The sequence below is a fragment of the Dama dama genome, chromosome 5 (assembly GCF_033118175.1).
Source record: "Dama dama isolate Ldn47 chromosome 5, ASM3311817v1, whole genome shotgun sequence".
Lineage (NCBI taxonomy): Eukaryota > Metazoa > Chordata > Mammalia > Artiodactyla > Cervidae > Dama > Dama dama.
The window spans coordinates 120,696,221-120,715,000 of record NC_083685.1 but is presented as its reverse complement, the minus strand read 5'-3'; the positions used below and the strand labels follow the sequence as shown (position 1 = coordinate 120,715,000).

General features: G+C 64.8%; 1 protein-coding gene across 3 annotated transcripts in view; it reads right to left on the bottom strand.

The window, feature by feature from the left end:
• AATK (apoptosis associated tyrosine kinase) overlaps positions 1–18,780 on the bottom strand; it is a 39,900-nt gene that overhangs the window by 2,375 nt on the left and 18,745 nt on the right. For 2 of the 3 annotated variants that reach the window (XM_061144560.1, XM_061144559.1), the window contains exons 2-11: positions 11,286–11,433; positions 8,779–8,858; positions 8,049–8,167; positions 7,765–7,852; positions 6,655–6,788; positions 5,279–5,363; positions 5,083–5,204; positions 3,574–3,723; positions 446–3,113; positions 208–355 (exon numbers count right to left, since the gene is read on the bottom strand). In XM_061144560.1, coding sequence (XP_061000543.1) covers positions 208–355; positions 446–3,113; positions 3,574–3,723; positions 5,083–5,204; positions 5,279–5,363; positions 6,655–6,788; positions 7,765–7,852; positions 8,049–8,167; positions 8,779–8,858; positions 11,286–11,310 — 3,619 coding nt within the window. In that variant the 5' untranslated portion in view covers positions 11,311–11,433. Of the gene's footprint in view, positions 1–207; positions 356–445; positions 3,114–3,573; positions 3,724–5,082; positions 5,205–5,278; positions 5,364–6,654; positions 6,789–7,764; positions 7,853–8,048; positions 8,168–8,778; positions 8,859–11,285; positions 11,434–14,405; positions 14,540–18,780 lie in introns of all 3 variants that reach the window. The other variant, XM_061144558.1, reaches the window with a different exon arrangement.

The following is an 18,780-nucleotide window of genomic DNA, read 5'->3' as shown; positions in this document are numbered from 1 at the left end:
CTGTAGTCAGTTGTGGATGGGATGGGGAGACCCCGCCCAGAGTGTAATGTCACGCCCCGCCTCCACCAGTGCCCGCCCCTCCGCCTCGCCCCGCCTCCACCAGGGCCCGCCCCTCTGCTTCGCCCCGCCTCCACCAGGGCCCGCCCCTCCGCCTCGCCACGCCTCCACCAGGGCCCGCCCCTCCGCCTCGCCCCGCCCCTAGCTCACCCTGTTCAGTCGCAGGGCCTTCGGGGGAGGGGTCAGCCCGCCGTGTCCGGCAGGAGGCACTGGGGGAGCCTGGGCTGCCCGGTGGGAACGTGGGGGGTGACTCCTTGGCACCAGGGAAGGGCTCCCCGAGCTCTCGGGTGGGGCTTTCCTGGGGGAATCAAAGCGGCACTTGTCGCCCAAGGCTTCCAGTCCCACCGCAGGCCCCTCTCCCCACGCCAAGCCCAGGGCAGCTGCCCACCTGGTCAAAGAGGTAGACAGTGACGTCGTCGAAGAAGGACACAGCTTTCTTCTTGCGCTCCAGGTCCTCGCAGAAGGCCTCGGACAGCAGGCTCGGCATCTTAAGCAGGCTGCGCAGGTTGCGCGCGCTCTGGCTCTCCGCCACCACCACTGGCACGGGCGGCACCTCCTCCTCGCTCTCCTCGCTTGGCTCCTGGATGCTGTAGCAGCGGAGCTCTTCGTCCGACTCATCGCTGTCCTCGCTGTCCTCTTCTTCCTCCTCCGGCCGCCCCTCCGGGGCCGCGGGGAGTCCGGGCAGGGTCAGGCAGAGCGGGGTTCTGGAGGCACCTGGGCCCCCCGTCTGTTCCTGCAGGTTCGACCCTGACAGCAGTCCCAGGGTCTCCTGGAGCTCTGGGCGGTGGCTTTCTGAGCTTGGCCGGACTGGAGTCAGCAAGAAAATCTTAGAACTCACGGGGTTGGGCATGGGTGGCACCTGGACTGGGTCTTGGGGCCAGGGAGGCTCCTGCCTGGGGCCTGTGGGGCAGGCGCTTGGCTCTGGGGAAGAGTCCTCAGGCAATGACAGTGAGAGTGGCAGTGGTGGCACCTCCCTGGGGCCAGCGCCCTGTGCCTCCCCGGGGACCCCCAGCTCAGGGGAGGGCTGTGCAGACTGCAGCCTGGGGCTCTTCGGGCTCTCCAGATCAGGCTCTGGCCTGGGGACTGGGACACCTCCATGCTTCTCCTTGGGGCCCACGGGGGGCTCTGGCTCCGTGTCCAGGTCTGAGAAGTAGGCAGAGTCGCGGTAGGGATTCTTCTCGCTGAGGCCACCTAGGGAGGCAGAGAGCCGAGTCTCGGGCCCCGGGCTCTCACCCTCTGAGGCCAGCTCCCCAAAGGCCTCGGGCTCACAGGGCTCATGGGCCTCCTTGAGTATGAACTCTGGGGACTCGTAGTTCTCCGTGTCATAGCCGCTGTCCAGGGCTCGGAGCTGCCCGCCAGGGGTGCTGACAGCTGATGGGCTGAAGACCTCACAGCCACCATCACTGGCCGAGGACGGGATGTCCAGGGAGTCCAAGGAGTCGGGGGTCCCCACCTGCTTCTGCAGGGAGCGGAAAGCTGGTGTCACGTCTAGTTTCTCAGCCTGTGGGCCGTCACTGGACAAGTCAGTGAAGACACCAGAAGTGGCCTCGGTGGTGTCCTCATCTTCACTCCCTGGAGCCTCCAGCTCAGGGGAGCTGCTACCGCTGTCGCTGTCGAGGGTCTGGGCTGGCTCAGTGGCAGGTGCCTGGCTGCCAGTGGGCGTGGGTGAGGCAGGCAGGGTGGGCGGGGTGCTGGCCTCCTCAGCAGGAAGTGGGGCTCCCTCTTGGGATGGGGATGGGATGGAGGGAAGGGGCAGTTGGAGTCCAGCAGACCCCTCGGCCTCCTCTGCAAGCCTGGGCTCTGCCTGGGGACTGTCACCCCCGCTTATGGCTGCCTCTGTCCAGGCGGAGGTGACCAGGCAGGGGGCAGGTGTCAGGCCCTCAGCAGGATACAGATGGGGGAGGCCAAGGCAGTGGCCCAGCTCCTGACCCAAGGAGGCCCCCTTTGGCCCAAGGAGAGACTCTCTGGGAACCTCTGGGGTCAGAGGATGGCCCAGCTCAGGGATGGCCCACAAGGTCTGCTTCACACCAGGGCAGCAGTCCGTGTAGCCTGAGAGGCCTGGGAGCCAGGATTCCGGCTCTCGACTGCCACTGTTGTTGTTGGCAGACACGTTGGAGCTCCAGTGTCTGTACTGGGCAGCTCTGGACGCCTCAGCCTCCCCCAGCTCCTCCCCACCTGGGGATAGTCGGTCCCCAGAGCTCCGCGAGGGGGATATGCCCAGTGGGTCCTCAAAGAATGGGGGACAGAAGGCCCCCACGCCCCAGTCGATATCCTCGGCTCCAGGCTCCGCCAGCATCGGTGCCTCTGGTGAGGGTGAGCGGGAGGCGCAGGAAAGGTCACGGGCGTGGCTCTTGCATGGGTAGTAGTCGCAGTGGCCCCAGGGGCCATCCGCGGGCGGCGCGTGGCCGAGCAGCGGCTCCATGACCAGCGAGGCCGCCGTGCTCCCATCGGAGTCTTCATCTTGGTCACTACCATCGGGGCGCAGGGCGGCGGCAAGCGTGCTGGGGGCACAGCCAGTGCAGTCGGGGTCATGGTCCGCGGCAGGCGCGGGGTCTTCCAGGCGGATGAAGTACTCACTGCCCACAGAGGGGCTGTGAGCGCTGAGCACCGGCACCACGCCCGGGGGCGCGCCATCCGGGACACAGAGCTCCTGCAGGCGCGCTTCTCGGCCCGGGCTCAGGGCGCCCTCTGGTGGCGGGAAGGCCTCGGCGCCGCGGCCCGCTTCCCACTTGTACTCGAAGTTGAGGCCATGGCTGGTCTCAGTCACTGTCAGCACGTCGTCGCCCTCCGCGTGGAAGCCGTCGCCAGCGAACTGCTCCAGCAGCGGGAAGGAGGAGGTGGCGAGCAGCTCACCCGTGCCCCCCAGGGCCAGGCCTGCCACCCCTAGCCCGGCACCCGCGCTGCCCCCACCGGGCCGCAGTGAGCGCCAGCGCCGCTCGAATTCCTCCTCCGCCTCCGTGGCGCCCTTGGCGCACAGGTAGGACAGTAGCAGGTGCACCTCCTCGGCCGTCGGCCGCTGCTCAGGCTGCAGCCAGCAGAACTGCATCACCTCGTACCTGCGGGAAGGGATGCCCTGGGGCTCAGTCCCTGCCTCCCCGCCACACACAGGTGGTACTGCCCAGCCAGGACCCCAGCCCCCAAGGAGTGAGCCAGTCTGCCCCCAGCCAGTCTGGGTTCCCCTCCTGCTCACACTCAAGAGCCCCTGGGGGTAGTTAAGGGAGTCTCCTAAAATGGGCTCAGTGATGTGGACGATGGCATGGATCAGGGCACGGTTCCCCAAGCCCATTCATCCCTGCCAGGCCTGCAGGCAAATTTGTGTTTTGGGTAAAGAAGACATTCCACCGAGGGCACGGAAGGTGGCCCAGAGGTCACAGTTAGCCAGGGGGCAGCCAGGGTGAACTGGAAACCCAGGTGGTCAGGAAGAGCCGCTTTGGCTCCAGGGACCCAGAGCACTCCTCTCTGCCTTGGCCTTCCCGCCAGGGCCACCTCACCCCTGCCTGGCCCTGGGGGCCTCACCAGCGGTCGGAGAGGGTCAGCTGCAGCTGAGGCTTGGGCAGCTTGAGCTGCTGTTCTCGGACAGCATAGGCCAGCACCTGCCGGTCCGAGTGGTGGGGGTAGGGCTGTGCTCCCAGTTCGAAGAGTTCCCAGATGGTCACGCCTAGGGACCTGTGAGGATGACGGCTATCAGAGGGCTGTCCAAGTGTTCTCGAAGCCTTGGGTGCCAAGGGCAGCTCCCATCATCACACCCGTGGCCAGAAGACAGCGCCTTCCTTCAGTAAATGGGCAGGACGTGCCACCTGGGCAGGTCTGAGCCCATGCCCAGGGTGCCTGGACAAATAAAAGCCAGACTGGCCTCCCACCAGCCAAGTCCGTTTGTTCATTCATTCATTCCCGTGCCGGGCTGAAACTCAGACACTGCCAGGGGCAGGAGCTGCCCTGGAGAAGCTCCCAGTCCCACCAGACTCCTGTGGAGGCTGGAGGAAGGGAGTTGCGGGGCCTAGGGACACCCCAGCCAGCATGAGTGGGCCAAGGGAACTGGCCAGGCAGTCAGCGCACTGAGGGCTGGGAGAAGGCAACTGGGATCCTTCCAGTGGGTGGTGGCTTCTGCCAGCTCCTGGGGACTCCAGGCCATCCTGGGAGGCTGGGGGCACGAGGGACAGACCAGGTTTGGCAACAGAGAAGTCACAGTGGCCTTGGCCAAAGTCATCTGGGGACACCAGTCAGTGTGGGTGAGCGAGCAGGCAGGGGAGAGTCAGCCACGTGGAGAGTCGAGCGGGGAAATGGAGTGTCTGTGTCGGGGGCAGAATTAATGGCTCAGGGGAGACCCCTAGAGGAAGGAGGGCTGAACCCTGGATCCAGGCCCTGAGGGTTCATCAGGAGCAGAGGGAGGCCGGACAGGCCTCAGGCTGGAAGGGCACAGGAGGGGAAAGCAGAGATGGGTCAAGGCCAGGAACGGGGGACCACCATGGCCAAGCCTCTAGAGGCTGCAGTACTGGGTCCAAACACCTGCCCAGCCTAGTGCCTCCAGGCTGTGGTCACAGGAGACCCCCAGCCCCTACCCACCCCTCTCATGGGAACAGGTGCTACCACGATGCCCCATGTCTCAACCTGCTACTCTGACCCTACCATCTCCAGGTGTTGGCCCAGTAGATCCTGGGAGGGGAACGGGGGGCAGGGCTTCCTCCACAGGCCCTGCAGCTCTGCCCGCCCCGCTGCCATGAGCCTTGGTCGTGGCTCCAGAACCCCCACGACCTCACCCGGGGCTGTGTTTGGCCACCTCCTACAGGGCAACAGGGCTGGACAGACAAGCACAGCCTCCCACACGTGGCCTTGCCTTGAGGGGCCAGTCTGCATCCCCTCCAATGCGAGGGAGCCTGCGGGTGGGCAGGTGGGACTCAGCCCCTCAGTGCCCCAGGCCCTCACGGGACATTCACTCGGCACCGGGCGGGGCCGCCGTGAGGGCTGCGGTTGCAGACAGGCAGAGCGTTGTGGCGTCCTCACGGGGACCGCCAGGCTCACACTCACCACACGTTGCTGGCCTTGGTCTGGTCCACCACTAGCAGGTTGCAGTGCACCTCGTCCACCAGCTCAGGCGCGATCCAGCGCAGCGGCACCCACAGCTGGTCAGCCGTCACAAAGTAGTCCTCCTGTTGGCACGTGGGACAGGGTCATCCCGGGCCCGCGCGGGCAGCCCTGCCCTGGTCCGGCCCCCCCTACTCACCCTGTATTTGCCGTGAGACAGGCCGTAGTCGCCGATCTTGACCGTCAGGTCAGCCGTGAGCAGACAGTTCCTCAGAGCAAGGTCACTGGGGGGCGGGAGGGTGGGGTCAGCCGGCAGTGCCAGGTTGGGGCGCCTGGGACAGCAAGGGGACTGGGCCGCTTGTTGACAAGGGTGTCCTCGACTCAGTTTGGTGGGTGAGGGAAAAGGGGCATCCAAGAGCCTGCCCACCCACCCTCCCCCTGCCCAGAGCCCCAGCCTGGACACTTCGAGGGTCTGAGTGGACGGGGCAACACACATTAGAATGCAGACAAGGAAAATGAGGCCCAGGGCCAGCTGCAAGGTACCCAAGGGCTCTCCTTGGGTGGGGCCTCCCTCACTGGAAGCCGATCCACTCCCTTGCTTCTCCTCAGACACCAGTCTGCAGACCTGTCCCTTGGGGGCGCGCCAGCCCGGGGACACAGCAGTCTGCTCCGGCCCACTACACTGCCACCCTCCGCTCCCTAGAGGCAAGCGTCAGTGGAAAAATGGAGAGCCACGGGTCCTGCCCTGGCCCTGTCCACACAGGGCCCCAGGCAGGGGGTGCTGTGGAGTGCCCGCCCAGCGGGACCGCTCACGCCCACCTTTATCTCCCACCCAAGGCCAGCCTTGGCTACTGGCTTCTCCCCTGCCTGCCTGATGGCCCCATGGGAGTCTGGAGCCCGAGACACCGGGGCAAACGTGGGCTCAGCACACCTTGGCCAAAGTGCAGCTGTGCTGGGGGCCACAGATGAGTGCTTGGGGTGGGGTGGGCTGGGCTGGGCTGGCCTGGGCTCGGCAGGCAGTCGGGAGGCTGGCAGCTGCCCTCTTCAACAAAATCACTGATGCTGGAGTTGGTGTGTCATCACTCAGCACCAGGATATTGTTGGGGAGGACGGCCCATGTGCTGTCCAGGGCTGGCAGGGCCACGTCCATCGCCACTTCTTCAGGCACGCCCCCCTAGGCCGGACCCTGGCCCATCTTTCCAACTTTGGGGGCCAGGGCAGGAAACAGGACAGAGCCACCCCTCCCCTCGGGCCTGAGGGAGACAGAGGAAAGCGGGGGCCAGCATGGGGCCACTGGGCAGCGCTGACCACCGTGGGGACAAAGGACGGGTCTCAGCCCTACCACGTACCTGCCCAGGCTAGCCAGACAGTGCGTGTCCCCTCGATTAACCCTCCTGCAGAAGCAGGTGTCCAGCTCCCCTCTGCCTGGTGCTTTTTATTTGATAAAATCCCTTTGCATGGTGGTCCCGAGAGGCTGAACAAAGACTAACCAATTCACTGAGGGCCCCCCTCCAGCGGCCCCCAGAGCAGGGGTGGAGGCCAGGCTGAGAGCCCACGGGCCGGCCCCGCCCTCACCTGTGCACATAGTTGTTGCGATGCAGGTGCAGGACGCCACAGGCCACCTCGCAGGCCATGCGCTGCAGGGTCAGGGGGTCGGGCGCCATGGACTCGGCCACCCGACAGCTCCGCAGGTAGCCCTTGAGATCCCCCTGTCGAGAAGGGCAGCACCATTACCAGCCAGCGGGGAGCGGCTGCCCGCCCCGCAGGCCCTCCCTCCCCAGCAGGGCCCGTGGGAGACCAGGCATCCTGCTAACTCTGCGGGGTTACTGCTGCCCAGTGAAGCCCCTGTGTCCGCCCCCCAGAGGCCAGCCATCAGCAGGATGATCCTACGGGCAGCAGACACTTTCCCCAAGCTGACCCCCGGCCTGAGGGCTAGCAGGGCCACATCCCACCTGCAGACCCCTGGGGCCAGGTGCTCGCCACCCCTCGGATGGTGGGCGGCAGACAGGCCACACAGGCCGTGAAGCCGAGCCTCGACAGAGCCGAGAGCCAGTGACCAGAGGGTCCACGGGAACTCCCTGACCGGCTGACACCGCCCAGCTCCAGGGGCTCCCAACCGTTCTGGGGAAGCCCTGGGAGTCCAGAAACTAGACAGCAGGGGGGACTCACATCTGAGGAAGGGCACCTCCCTGGGGGCAGGCGGCTCAGCTGTGCATGTGTGTGTGTGCGCGCATGTGTGTGCATCTGTCCATCTGTCTGTTTGTGAGGGGCCCCGCAAGGCCATTAACAGGCAGTCACTGCTGGAGACTAAAGTATGAGCGAGGCTGTGGACCAGACATGAGGGCTTTGAGCCCCCCAAGCAGGCCGGGGTGACCCTCGGGAAAACCGCTGTGACTCTGAGCAGCACAGGCAGATGGGGACGCAGCTGCCCCCACCCCCACCCCGGGCACCGTGGATGCCCAGCCTGGACAGCTGCCGTCTCTATGGCGGTGGGGTCACCTCCCTCCTCCCCCAGGTCACTTCTGGAAGGCAGTGGTGCAGGGCCACCTGGACCCCACTTTGGGGGGATCTGAGGCCCACAGGGTGGGGCTGAGGGGTCCCCGGCTCCGCCAAGGCCCCTCTGCAGGATGCCAGTCCCATGTTCCAGAAGTGCAGGGCAGGGACTAGGGGGAGCGGGCGACTCACCATCGGGCAGAACTCCATCACCAGCAGGTAGGGCGTCACCTCGGCACACTGGGCCAGGCACTGGAGAAGGTTGCTGTGCTGCAGGGCCCTGCGGGAGCCAACAGGCCACCCCTGACTCGCACTCAGGGCAGGGAGGGGGCGAGGGGGCGGGGGGCTGGCGCTGCAGGGCCGAGGAGAGCGGAACAGCACAGAGCTTGCCTTTGTCTGCAGGGCCCGCACCCCCGCCTCCCGGGCAGTGCCCCACCCCAGCCCCTCCAGCAGAGCCGGTGCCCTGGGCCACCCACCTGTAGGGCTGTGCCTCCTCCAGGAACTGCATCTGCTCTTGCACGCTGGCGCTCGCCTTCAGCTCCTTCACCACCACCTGGGTGCTGCTGATGCCCGAGTTCACCTCCCCCAGGAACACCTGAGGGGCAGGCATCACCAGGTGGGCAGACACCACCCTCCCCAGGCTCCGCCCCCAGCCTTGCTCCTCCGGCCAAAGCTTGGCTCATTCTGCGCCTCAAGTTGAGTGTGTGCTAAGTTGCCTCAGTCATGTCCGACTCTGCAACCCCATGGACTGTAGCCCTCCAGGCTCCTCTGTCCATGGGCTCCTCTAGGCCTCAATTTACTCATCTGCAAAATGGTTTCTGGATCCCTCCTAGGCAAACCCTCCTGGCTGTAACACTCTGTCTTCAGTGTCTGCCTCCCCCAAGGTCCCTAGCTGTTCTCAGAGCTCTGGGGGTCTGCCGTGAGGAAGATGGACCCACCGTCCCCCACCCCCTGCCTGGTGCTCAGGGCGAAGCCAGGACCCAGACGCTGCTCCCTGTCCCTGCCCAGTCACAGGTACCTGCCAGCGTGATACCAGGATTTGTGGAGAAGGGGTGCCAGACCCGGAGGCCCCCAGGGAGGGCTCAGTGGGTGCACCTTAAGAGAAGACCCCAGGACTGGGGAGGAAGCCCGCCTGCTCCACCTGCCAGGCAAAAGGGACCATGCTGCCAGCCTCTGCCCCCACTGACCCCAGGGACAGCAACTCACCTTCCCAAACCAGCCGTGGCCGATCTCCTCCAGGTACAGAAGGCTGTGCCGGCCCAGGTCTGTGGACTTGAGCAGCTGCACTGTAATAGGGCAGGGGGCTCAGGGATGCCAGCTCGGCCTCCATCACCACCCCACCTTCTCTCGCCTTTCCTCCAAAGGGGCTGCCTGCCTGGCCTGTTCTGGGAAGCTGCCCAGAGCCCCCTGCCCCCTCCTGATGGGGGCTGCCATCAGGAGCAGGGTGCCTGCTGCCCAGGGGAGTTGTGGACCTGCAAGCTACACCTGGGCATGTTTCTAAGTGGGTCTGGGAAGGCTGTGCCCCTGGCTACAGGGACAAGCCAGACTGCAGACAGCGGGCCCTGGAGCCGGGACCAGCGCATAGGCAAGGCCAGGCAGGCAGTGTGGCTGGGGCGGAGGCCTTGGGGAGGAGGGCAGTGGAGTGGCCCGTCCCCTCACCCCTGCCACAGGCTGGCATTCCAGCGCCAGGCACCCCAAAGGCTCTTTTGTTGGGGGCTGCTTGGCACAGCCCTGTACGGAACACACTGGGCCCATTCTCCTGCGGGCTGGGCCGGGTGAGGTCAGCAGGGAAGAAGGGTCAGTGAAGGCCCCAGAGGAAGGGCCAGAGCTGCTGAGCCCACCCACATGCCGCCTGTGCCCCAAGGGATTCCCCGAATTCTGCTCCCACGCTAGCTGCCCAGAGGGCCCAGGAGGCAGGCTGAACTAGCCAGCCAGTAGACTCCGAGGGTGAGGGGCTGTTCCCGGGGACTGCAGACCCCAGGCAGTGCTGACCTCAATGCTGAGCAGAATTGGGGGCAAGGGGTCCAACTGGGCCCTGAGTCCCAGGGCTCCTCCACCTGGGCCCCAGCCTGCTGCCCCTCCATCTCCAGCCTGGGGTCTCCCCAGGCAGGCTCAGCAGCCCTGACAGTGGACCCTGGGGCAGTGATGGAGGAGAGCATGCCAAGTGCCAGCCAGTGGAAAAGCTCTCTCTCCTGGCAGCTGCAGGGGGCAAGGCAGGCTGGGCCAGGGGTCTGCACCCAAGGGGCAGTGCCCACGGAGCCAGGCTGGGGAGCCTGAAGACTGGGCCTGGCTGGGCCATCTTCCCCTGCAGTGTAGAGGGGTGGCCCTTGCTGCCTAGGTTTTAAATCCTTAACCTCCAGGGGGGCTGCTCTCCCAGCTTCACCCAAATCTCTCTCCCTCCCCAGAAGCAGAGTACCCAACAGAGAGCAGAGCAGAGCTGTAAAATGGAAAATGTGATCACTGCCCTCCCCTGGGTCTCTGTCCCCCTCATCCCCAGGGACAGTCCCCTAAGGGATGGAAGAAGCTGGGTCTCAAAGATTCCTCAGGGTCCCAGGCACACATACTGCCAGGGGCAGTTGTCAGGCCCCAGCCAGGGGTGCAGTGTCCCCTGAGGGGACCCCTTGCTCCAAACTGGCTCCCGGTGTCAGCACAGGCGGAGACTCCCATGGTCACCCAGGAAGGTTGGAGGGCCTCCTATAGCAGCTACCCCTCCTTCAAGATTTTATATGGTGCTCCTGTGGGCCCTGAAATTCCTGCCTACCTGGTGAGTTCTCCTCCAGGAGACACTGTTGGGAGTGGGGAGCGATAGTCATGGGGCCTGGGGGCAGGGCCCAGCCCTGTATCTTGGAAGCCCCCAGCCCAGGATGAAGGCTGGGCTCCAGGGTGGGCAGCACTGTGGGCACGACCCAGTAGGGCCCAGAACACAAGCCAGTGGGACAGGCCGAGTATCACAGACCCTGGTGCCAACCACTCAGTGCGCCTGGAGGAGCTGGGGGCAGGCCCAGGCCTGGCCGTGAAGCTCTTGGAAAGGGTTCCTGGGGCTGGAGACACCCCACCAGCCTCCAGACACAACTGGGAGTTCTCAGAGCACTGGATCAGGCAAGGGAAGTGAAGTGAAGTCGCTCAGTCATGTCTGACTCTTTGCGACCCCATGGACTGTGGCATACCAGGATCCTCGGTCCATGGGATTTTCCAGGCAAGAGTACTGGAGTGGGTTACCATTTCCTTCTCCAGGCAAAGGCAGGTGCAAAGCCCAGCTTGGCTACGGACCTTTAACCTCTGTGGTTTGGGCCCTGCATCTGCCATGTTGGTGGCCACCCTGGTGGGGGACCACGGGATGGGGCGAGTGGGAGAAAAGATAAGGAAGCCAACGAGAGGCCCCGCCTGCACCTGCACACGCCCACCCAGGCCTCTCCTGCCCCCTCCCAGGGTCCTGAGCAAAAGGCCCCACCCCGAAGAGCCCCTCCCCGCAAGGGGTGGGCCCTGCCCCCGGGAGCCCTCGTCCTAGGGACCACAGAGAAGCCCCTCCTCCCAGCACACCAGTGCCCCTCCCAGGACCAGACGGAGCAACCCCTGCCCCTTCGCCCAGCAGCCCCAGCTGGCCCAAGCCTGCTCACAGCGCCCCAGGTCCCAGCAGAAGGGGATACACCCCAACCCCGTGCCTCCCCCGAGCCTCCCACCTGGGCCCACGGGGCCAGGGGGGCGTCACTCACCTGAGCGCCCGGGCTGCTTGGCCATGGGCAGGGAGACCTCGGTGAGCGGCAGGACGTACACGTCAGGCCCGTTCTGAGCCGCTGCGGCAGGGGAGCCCTGTGCCGAGAAGTCGGCTGCGTACTCTTCCCCCTCGGCATTCTCAAACTCCTGGGCCAAGCAGTGCACACGCGGTGAGCTCCAGGGCTCCCCAGAACGGGGAGGGTCGGGGGCAGGGCGGGGAGGGAACAAGGGGTGCAGGCCAGCTCTGAAAGGCCCCTTTCTTCCCAGGGCCCAGCTCCCACCAGCACCCCTGCCAGCTGCCTCCTCCACCCACCTCCTCTCCTCGGAGCAGAGAACAGACCCCACTCCCTGCCGCCCCCTCCCCCAGGGACAGCAGCTGCCCCAGGAAGGCAGGGTTTGTTCTGTGTTGGTTGGGAGGTAGGTGGGGGTTTGTCCCCGACAGGCAGAGCCTCAAGGGAGGGGCCCATGAGCTCCAGGGCAGCCGTGCCTCCCCCGGCCTCAGCCCGTCCACACCAGGCCTACCAGGCTCAGGTTGAGGCGGGCAGCACCGGCCCCTTGGTGGCAGGGAGTAGGGGGGGGGTGCGTCTGGAGGCCAGCTGCCCCGGCCCATCCAGGGTCAGCCCCCCACTCGTCTCAGCACCCCACTTCCCTGCAGCCTTTGCCCTGGGCAGGGCACCCACGGTCAGTTGCTTCAGGGTCACGGCTGGAGATCCAGGACGGGGTCTCCATCACACCCCCCAACCCTGCCCCAGTGAACAAGCAACTAAGTGCCCCCACCCCTCCGGGACAAGAAGCACTCCTGACAGCCCACCTCCCCAACCAGTTCCGCCCCCGGGCAGGCGATGCCACCTGCCACAGTCGTCTGCCTGCAGGACCCTGGGACCTGACCCAGGTGGGCCAGCATCCATCCTCTCCCCAGGCTCCTTAAGAGCCTGGCCCTGGGCGCCAGGCTGGGTCTCTCCTGGGCCTGGCTGCTATGTTGAACTTTACAACCTCCCACCTGCCTCTGTCTGAGGAAGCCCCCCTCACATTCCTGAGCCATGGCCAAGTCCCCCAGGAGCCCCAGGCCAGAAGCGGAACCCCAGTTCCAGCACCACAGGCCTGTCTGACCCAGACTGACCACCGCCAGGCGGGAAACAGAAGCCGAGGGTCACAGGACTTCCACGGAGCTGCAGTGGGGCTGCCCCTGTGGACAGGCAGCCGGCCTGGGACCCAAGAGGGCTGGGTTCCTCCCCCAGTGCTGAGACCCAAGGACCCTGCTTTCTCTGGGCCTCGATTTCCTCGGCTGCAAGGAGGAGGCTGGGAGTCCTCTGGGGTGTCCCTGCAGGCCTGTCCTGGACTGCACCCTGAGACGACGGAGCCTCTCGGGGCAGGTCTACAAGGGATTCCCCCTCCCCAGGCGACCACTCTGGGGCCGTCAGAACCACTCTCCTCGCCCTGTAATCCCAGACGTGACTCTGAAGAGGGCACAGATGCCCACCCCCACCCCCAGGGGCCTGGCCGCAGCCCCAGCTGGTTACCTGACGCTGCCACCTGGAGGCCCGCCAGATGGAGCCAGCGCAGCGGGCAATCAGGTAGGACAGTGTGAGCATCGTGGCCCAGCCCCGTCCCCCAGTGCAGCTCCAGGTGGGGGAGCCCAGGCAGGGGCCCGCTGCACAGGCCGGCCCTCCCACGGAGGCGCGCTGGTGCTGGAATGTTCCGGGCACCATGTCCCCAGGAGGTGAGGAGGGCACGGGTAGGAGGGGGCTGCGCTGGCCCTTGTTTGGGGCCTTGTTCTCTCAGCACCCTGAGGAGGGGCTGACTTATACAACCCGACCCAGGCCCCCGCCCCCAGCCCAGCCCTCCCCCCGCCACCGCCTCGCCTGGCGCCAGGATCCTCCAGGAAAATGCCAGCATCGCCTGGCCCAGCCCACTGTGCCCTGCAGGTCAGGGAGACGGTGCAGGGGCTCGGGTGTGGGCCCAAGGCTCCTGGGGCCATGGCCTTGCTGCCCAGGCCCTGTGCTTCCCCGGCCTGCTCCTCAGAGGGCTCTGGGAGGATGACCCGGCCATGAAGTGTGGCAGAGACACCTTGGAAAAAGGCAAGCACTGGGAGGACTCAGCTCTCCTGGCCCACAAGTGATGAGACATATGTGGGGAGGGCACTGTCTTCTAAAAGGAGGGTGGCATGGCTGCAGTGTGGTCACTTAGAATGGGAACGGTGGTGGGGGGTGGTGCTATGCTGGGCCACAGGACAGCCCTCCCCCCCGACCTTGCCTGCCCAGGAATCTGACCTCCAGCCCAGGGTGGGGCAGCTGAGGGGGCGGGAGAATGACCACAGGCAGCAAAGTCTGCAGAACTCGGCCCCACGGGGCTGGGGGCGGGGGCCCTAGATGTGCTGCGCAGTTCCCAGCTTTTTCTCCTGGTCCTGCACGCTCAGAGGACCAGAAGCTGAACATGGGGGCAGCTGAGGGTACTTGTAGGATTGGGGAACAGCACCCCAGGGGATGCCCCTCGGCTACCCTCCTTAGGAGGGGCACCTTGGCCCCGGGACCCAGCCCAGGATCTTAGCCCCACCAGGGCGGCCTGAGGGAAGGCAGCCCAGGGTCCAGCCGATGTTCCAGAAACAGCAATGATGACTCCTGCTGTCCCTGCTCTGTGATTCCTACACAGTACACAATCCTTTCCTCACGGGGCAGAAAACCCCAGGGTAAGGTGACCCCAGCCAGAGAGCTGCTTGGCAGGACAGCAAGTGTGTCTGGGCAACTCTGGTCTTCCTTTGCTGATTTGAATGAGCAGAGATTCAAGGAATTGCTGAGCACAGAGCCCCTGCCCCCCACCAAGGCCCCTCCTCACTGTCCCTGGAGGCAGGGCCCACAGAGACCTGGCCCTGGGCTGGGAGGTGATGGTAATGAGCCCCTGCCCCCATGGAGGGGACTCAAACTGGGGGAGGCAGTGGGAGGGGTCCCTGACAGCCCCTACAACTCTGTCAGCCACCCCCAGAAGAGAGGCTTATGGGGTCCCAGGCCTGGGTCTCCATGATCCCCAGGCAGCCCCAGGAGGGAAGGCAGGCCAGTGCCGAGTGGATGCCAGAGGGCCGGCCCTGGGGATCCCGTCCTTAGCCCCCCACCCCCAGCCCTCACCTTGAACCCGATGCCGCCCTTCTTACAGCACAGGCAGGCCAGCATGAGGGCGATGACGGTGAAGAGCCCAGAGAAAGACACGGCCACCACAGACAGGGAGGACGACCAGGAGAACTCGCTGAGCGGGGCGCCGTCTGCCGAGGGAGAGAGCGGTGACGAGCAGCGCTGCGTCCCTGTCCCAGGTGCACACAGGGGCCAGCTGGACCCGATCCCTGGCTCTGCACTCCCCCCAACTTGCTGTGGTCTGAGCCTCAGCACCCTCACTGTTGCTCCAAGACCCGGCACTCGGAGGCACAGCTGCCAGGCCCAGGGCAGGTGGCCCCTGGGGGCAGCCACGGCAGCCCAAGCATGCCATCTGCGGCCGGCCCCTGGGCACCACACTGGCCTTGCCAGGGGACACAGGGCTGGCAGAGCTCCCATTTCTGGGGGTTCATGGACAACCCCCAGGGAGCTCAGGCTCTCAGGGCTGCAGGAACCCCCTCCCACACCAGCCCCTCTGGAGCGGGCCCCCGGGGCTGTCACATTGCCTTAGCTCTGGGGTGGCACTGGTAGAGGCTGTGAGACCTTGGGGGTGTAGGAGGGGGACCCAGGCTCCACTAAGTGGGAGAGATTGAGGACCTGGCTGCTGGCCACATACCAGGCTCCAGGCCCGGAGACCCAAGACCTGTCTGATCTCTGAGGACGGGGATGTCACTTTCCCAAGAATGACAGACAGTAGAGTTCTTCCATGTAGCCTGCCGTTTTCAAGTCACCTTCTTACTGACTGCCCACCGAGGGCCCCCTAGTGTTGTCCTGAGGGCAGTGAAATCCCGTCTTCTGCAACACCTGGTCCATGTGAGTCCCTCATGGCCCACCCTCACCAGACGGGGGAAACTACGGTGCCCAGGACAGCACGACATGATCCCCCAACACACAAGCATGGCCCCCAAGCTGGGGGTTCCAAGCTGCCCTCACGCCCCCACTGAGCCAGAGCTCTGGGGAAGCCCAGGACATCTGGTGCCCACAGGACATCGTGGTCAGGACATTGTGGGGGGGCCAGCCAGGTGTCCCCTAAACTCTGGGCTGGCAGCCCCACCCCTGGGCTGCTCCCCTGTCCCTCCACTCCAGCTCCAACATGCCCCTTCCCCAAAGACTGTCTCTGTCTGCCCATGTACCATTCAGCCCCTGAGGTTTCCTGCCTGCCCCCAGCTCCTCTGCCCACTAAGCACCCCAACCTCTCAGTTCCTTATAGCTGATCCCTCAGGGCCACGTCACCCCACCCAGCACACCTGCCATCCCTGGTCCCTCAGGTCACAGCAGGTCTCAGCAGCACCCCACCGGGTCCTAATGGGTACCGAGGTGGCTGCCATGCCTGTCTCCACTGAATAGGAAGAAACAGAGGCTCAGTGAGGGTGAGGAGACTGCCCGAGGCATCACAGCTGACCTCTGACTGATGTGCCTCTGCTCCCGGGCCCTCTGTGCTGCCAGCTAATGGGATATCTGGGAGGGCTTCCTGGAGGCAGTGTGAGCCCAAGAGGCTGGAACAATGGCAAGTGCAGCCTGGACCCCTGCTCAAGCCTCCGAGCTCATTCTGGATATCCACACACAGGGAAGAGAGGCAGGGCTGGGGGGACCAGGTAGGAAGGGTCACCACGGCAAGGGAAACCAACTCAGCCTGCCCCTGGAAAAGACCTTGGAATGTGGGCTGTGTCCCCCAGTCATGTGAGCATGATACCTTCACAGGGGCCTCCACAGGCCAGGTTTCAGGTGTGCATACATGCTTACGTGCATACGTGCATGGGCACATGTGCAAACACAACCCCCACCCACTGTGTAAGGCCCCCCATCCCCGGACTGGGCTTTCCCACCCAAATAGCCTGTACTTGCAGGGTACCAAGCAGCACTGGCTGCCGCAGGAAACTGCAAAAGCCCCCAAGGATGTGCCGTTGCCATGGTGACCCATGGGCACTAAGCAGGCTCCCCTCCCGCCACCTCCACCAGCACACGCACCCCTGTGTCTCCCTAGCCTGGCTGGTCCCGGGGCCTGGAAGGAGGCAGCAGGCACCTGGCAACCTCAGGTGGCCAGCCTTAGCCTCCAGCCTCAGTCTCCTGGATGGTGCTAGTCCTGGGGTGCAGCCCTCCTGTGGGTCCCCCCAATCCCTCTGCAGGCCCTGGTCACAGAACTGGGCTGAGGGTAGGGGTTATTCAGCATATTCCAGACTCAGCAGCAGAAGGAGGGTGGCAGGTGGGCCTCCCCCACCACCCAATGCCCACATCCCTGAAAGTGGACCTGCGGGGATGGGGAGACCAAACAGACGGGCAGAGCCAGGAGTGGCTCTGAGAGGCTGCGGACTGGAATTTTCAAATCTATAAAACAAGCTAGTTTCTGGAGCCCCACCAACGCTGGAACAGTCAAAACCCTGCCCCTGAGACTGCAGCAGGTGACAGGAGTGTGACCCTCAGAGCCACTTTGCACATGAGGTCATGAGGCCCGTGGAAGCTAGGAGACTGCTCTTGGTCCCCAGGGAGCGCATGCCCTGCCCTCCGTGGTGAGGGGATGATCCTGGGGGGAGGAGGAGGGTCCAACAGCCCCTGGGCAGCAGGCAGACCTGTCCCCTCCAGGGTCACACCCCAGACTCCAAGGCCACACGGGGGAGCCACTCAACCCCTGCCCACACAGAGGCTTCACTCACTCAAGTCCTGTGCCCCGGCCACCCCCATGACGGAGCCGCCAACGCCCTCAGCACCTCCGGCTCTGGCTTCCAGAGCCCTTCTCTGCGCCCACAGGCAGGTGCCTACAGCCCAGGCCCTGCTGGCCATGAACTCGTGAAACAGACGAAGGTCTGTTGTTCACCACAGCATGAACACACTACAGGTACTATGTGTGCACACATATGCACACACACACACACCCCCTTTCTTCCAGTCCCCTCAGTAAGTCTGCTCAGGAAGTATCATCATGCCCACTTTAGAGGTAAGAAAACTGAGGCTTGAAGAAATTATGGACCCATCCAAAGGCCGACAGAAATGGCCCTTGAGGGCCTGGGTGGGCCCACTCCTGACTCCAGCTCACTGCCCCTCCACCATCCACTAAAGACGCCTACAGGGAAGGCCTCACAGGTACCCTCAGGATGGGCATCCACTAACAACCAGGGAGACCCGTGTGGGGTCTTACTCATGCTCCACCTCTTCCCAGAGGGCAAGAGGGGTCAGCACTTCATTTCATTCTTGTGACAACCTCAGCGAGAGGGGTGACTGCCAGGGACGCTGTGTCAAGGGCCAGGGGGACACCCAGGACTAGAAATACCAAAAGCTGTGCTGACTGACAGCGGAAAGGGAAGGGGGCCAGGACCACAAAGGGCACAGCAGTCCGTCAGGTCTGAAGCTGGGGCAGTGGGGCCACGGGGAGGGGGCAGAGCAGCTGTAGGAGGGGATTCAGTTCTGCGGAGCAAATGAGCAACACCCTGCAGCCAGTACAGGACGGGGAGCAAGAAGAGCCCGAGGTGCCGCTGCGGGTGGCGGTGTCCGGGGTCATGAGCACCCGGCACACCTACAGCGCACAGGTGGGTACGGATGTGTGTCTGTGCTTGTGCACCTGCACACGCATTCTTCCTTGCTCCATCCCCTGAGGGAGACTTCCAGCATGACCCCGCGACCATCCCCCCAGGGCCAGGCCCCTCACACAGCAGAATGATCATGTCATCACCACCACGACACCGCAGGGGCCCAGGAAGACAAAGGCGGCAAATGGCTTTGTTGTTTGTTTCAAGAAGGAAAAACCCATTTAAACAAACCTCAGGTTGTCCAGCTCTGCAGCAGCGAGTGTCCAGCCACAGCTTTGCTCCCAGACCCTGAGCGCTTTGCCCTACTGTGGCCTCTCACCCTAGTGTGACTATTAACCCCACTCGAGCCCAGCACAGAAGGCCCACTTCCAACCAGACCCCAAGCCCAGATGCCTGCCGCCCTGCCTTGGCCTGGGGGACGACTCCACGGGCAGCGGGAGGGCAGGCCGGCTGGGTCCTGGTTCCCGCAGAGCCCACCTGAGCCGTGGCCAGGGGCACACGGGACCCTTGGCAGGGAAGCACCAACTGGTGGGGTCCTTGCTGCCCACCAGGTGGCACTCTCTGGCCGTTTTATGTCCAGCGGTTCAGCCGGCGGAGCCTTCCTGAAGATGCGGGGCAGGTGAGCAAGGATTGGAATGCCAGGCCCTGGACGTGGGTGTGAAGCCCAGCACACACGTCACCCCGCCAGCTCCCTTCTGTGACCATGAGGGGCTCCAGGACTGGGGCTGGGGGCTGCAAGGCTGTCAGGCACCAGGCTCCCTCCAGGTGGCCATGATAGACCCCTGGATGTGGGAAACAAAAGCCCTGCTTGGTGGTGGGGGGGATTGGCTGAC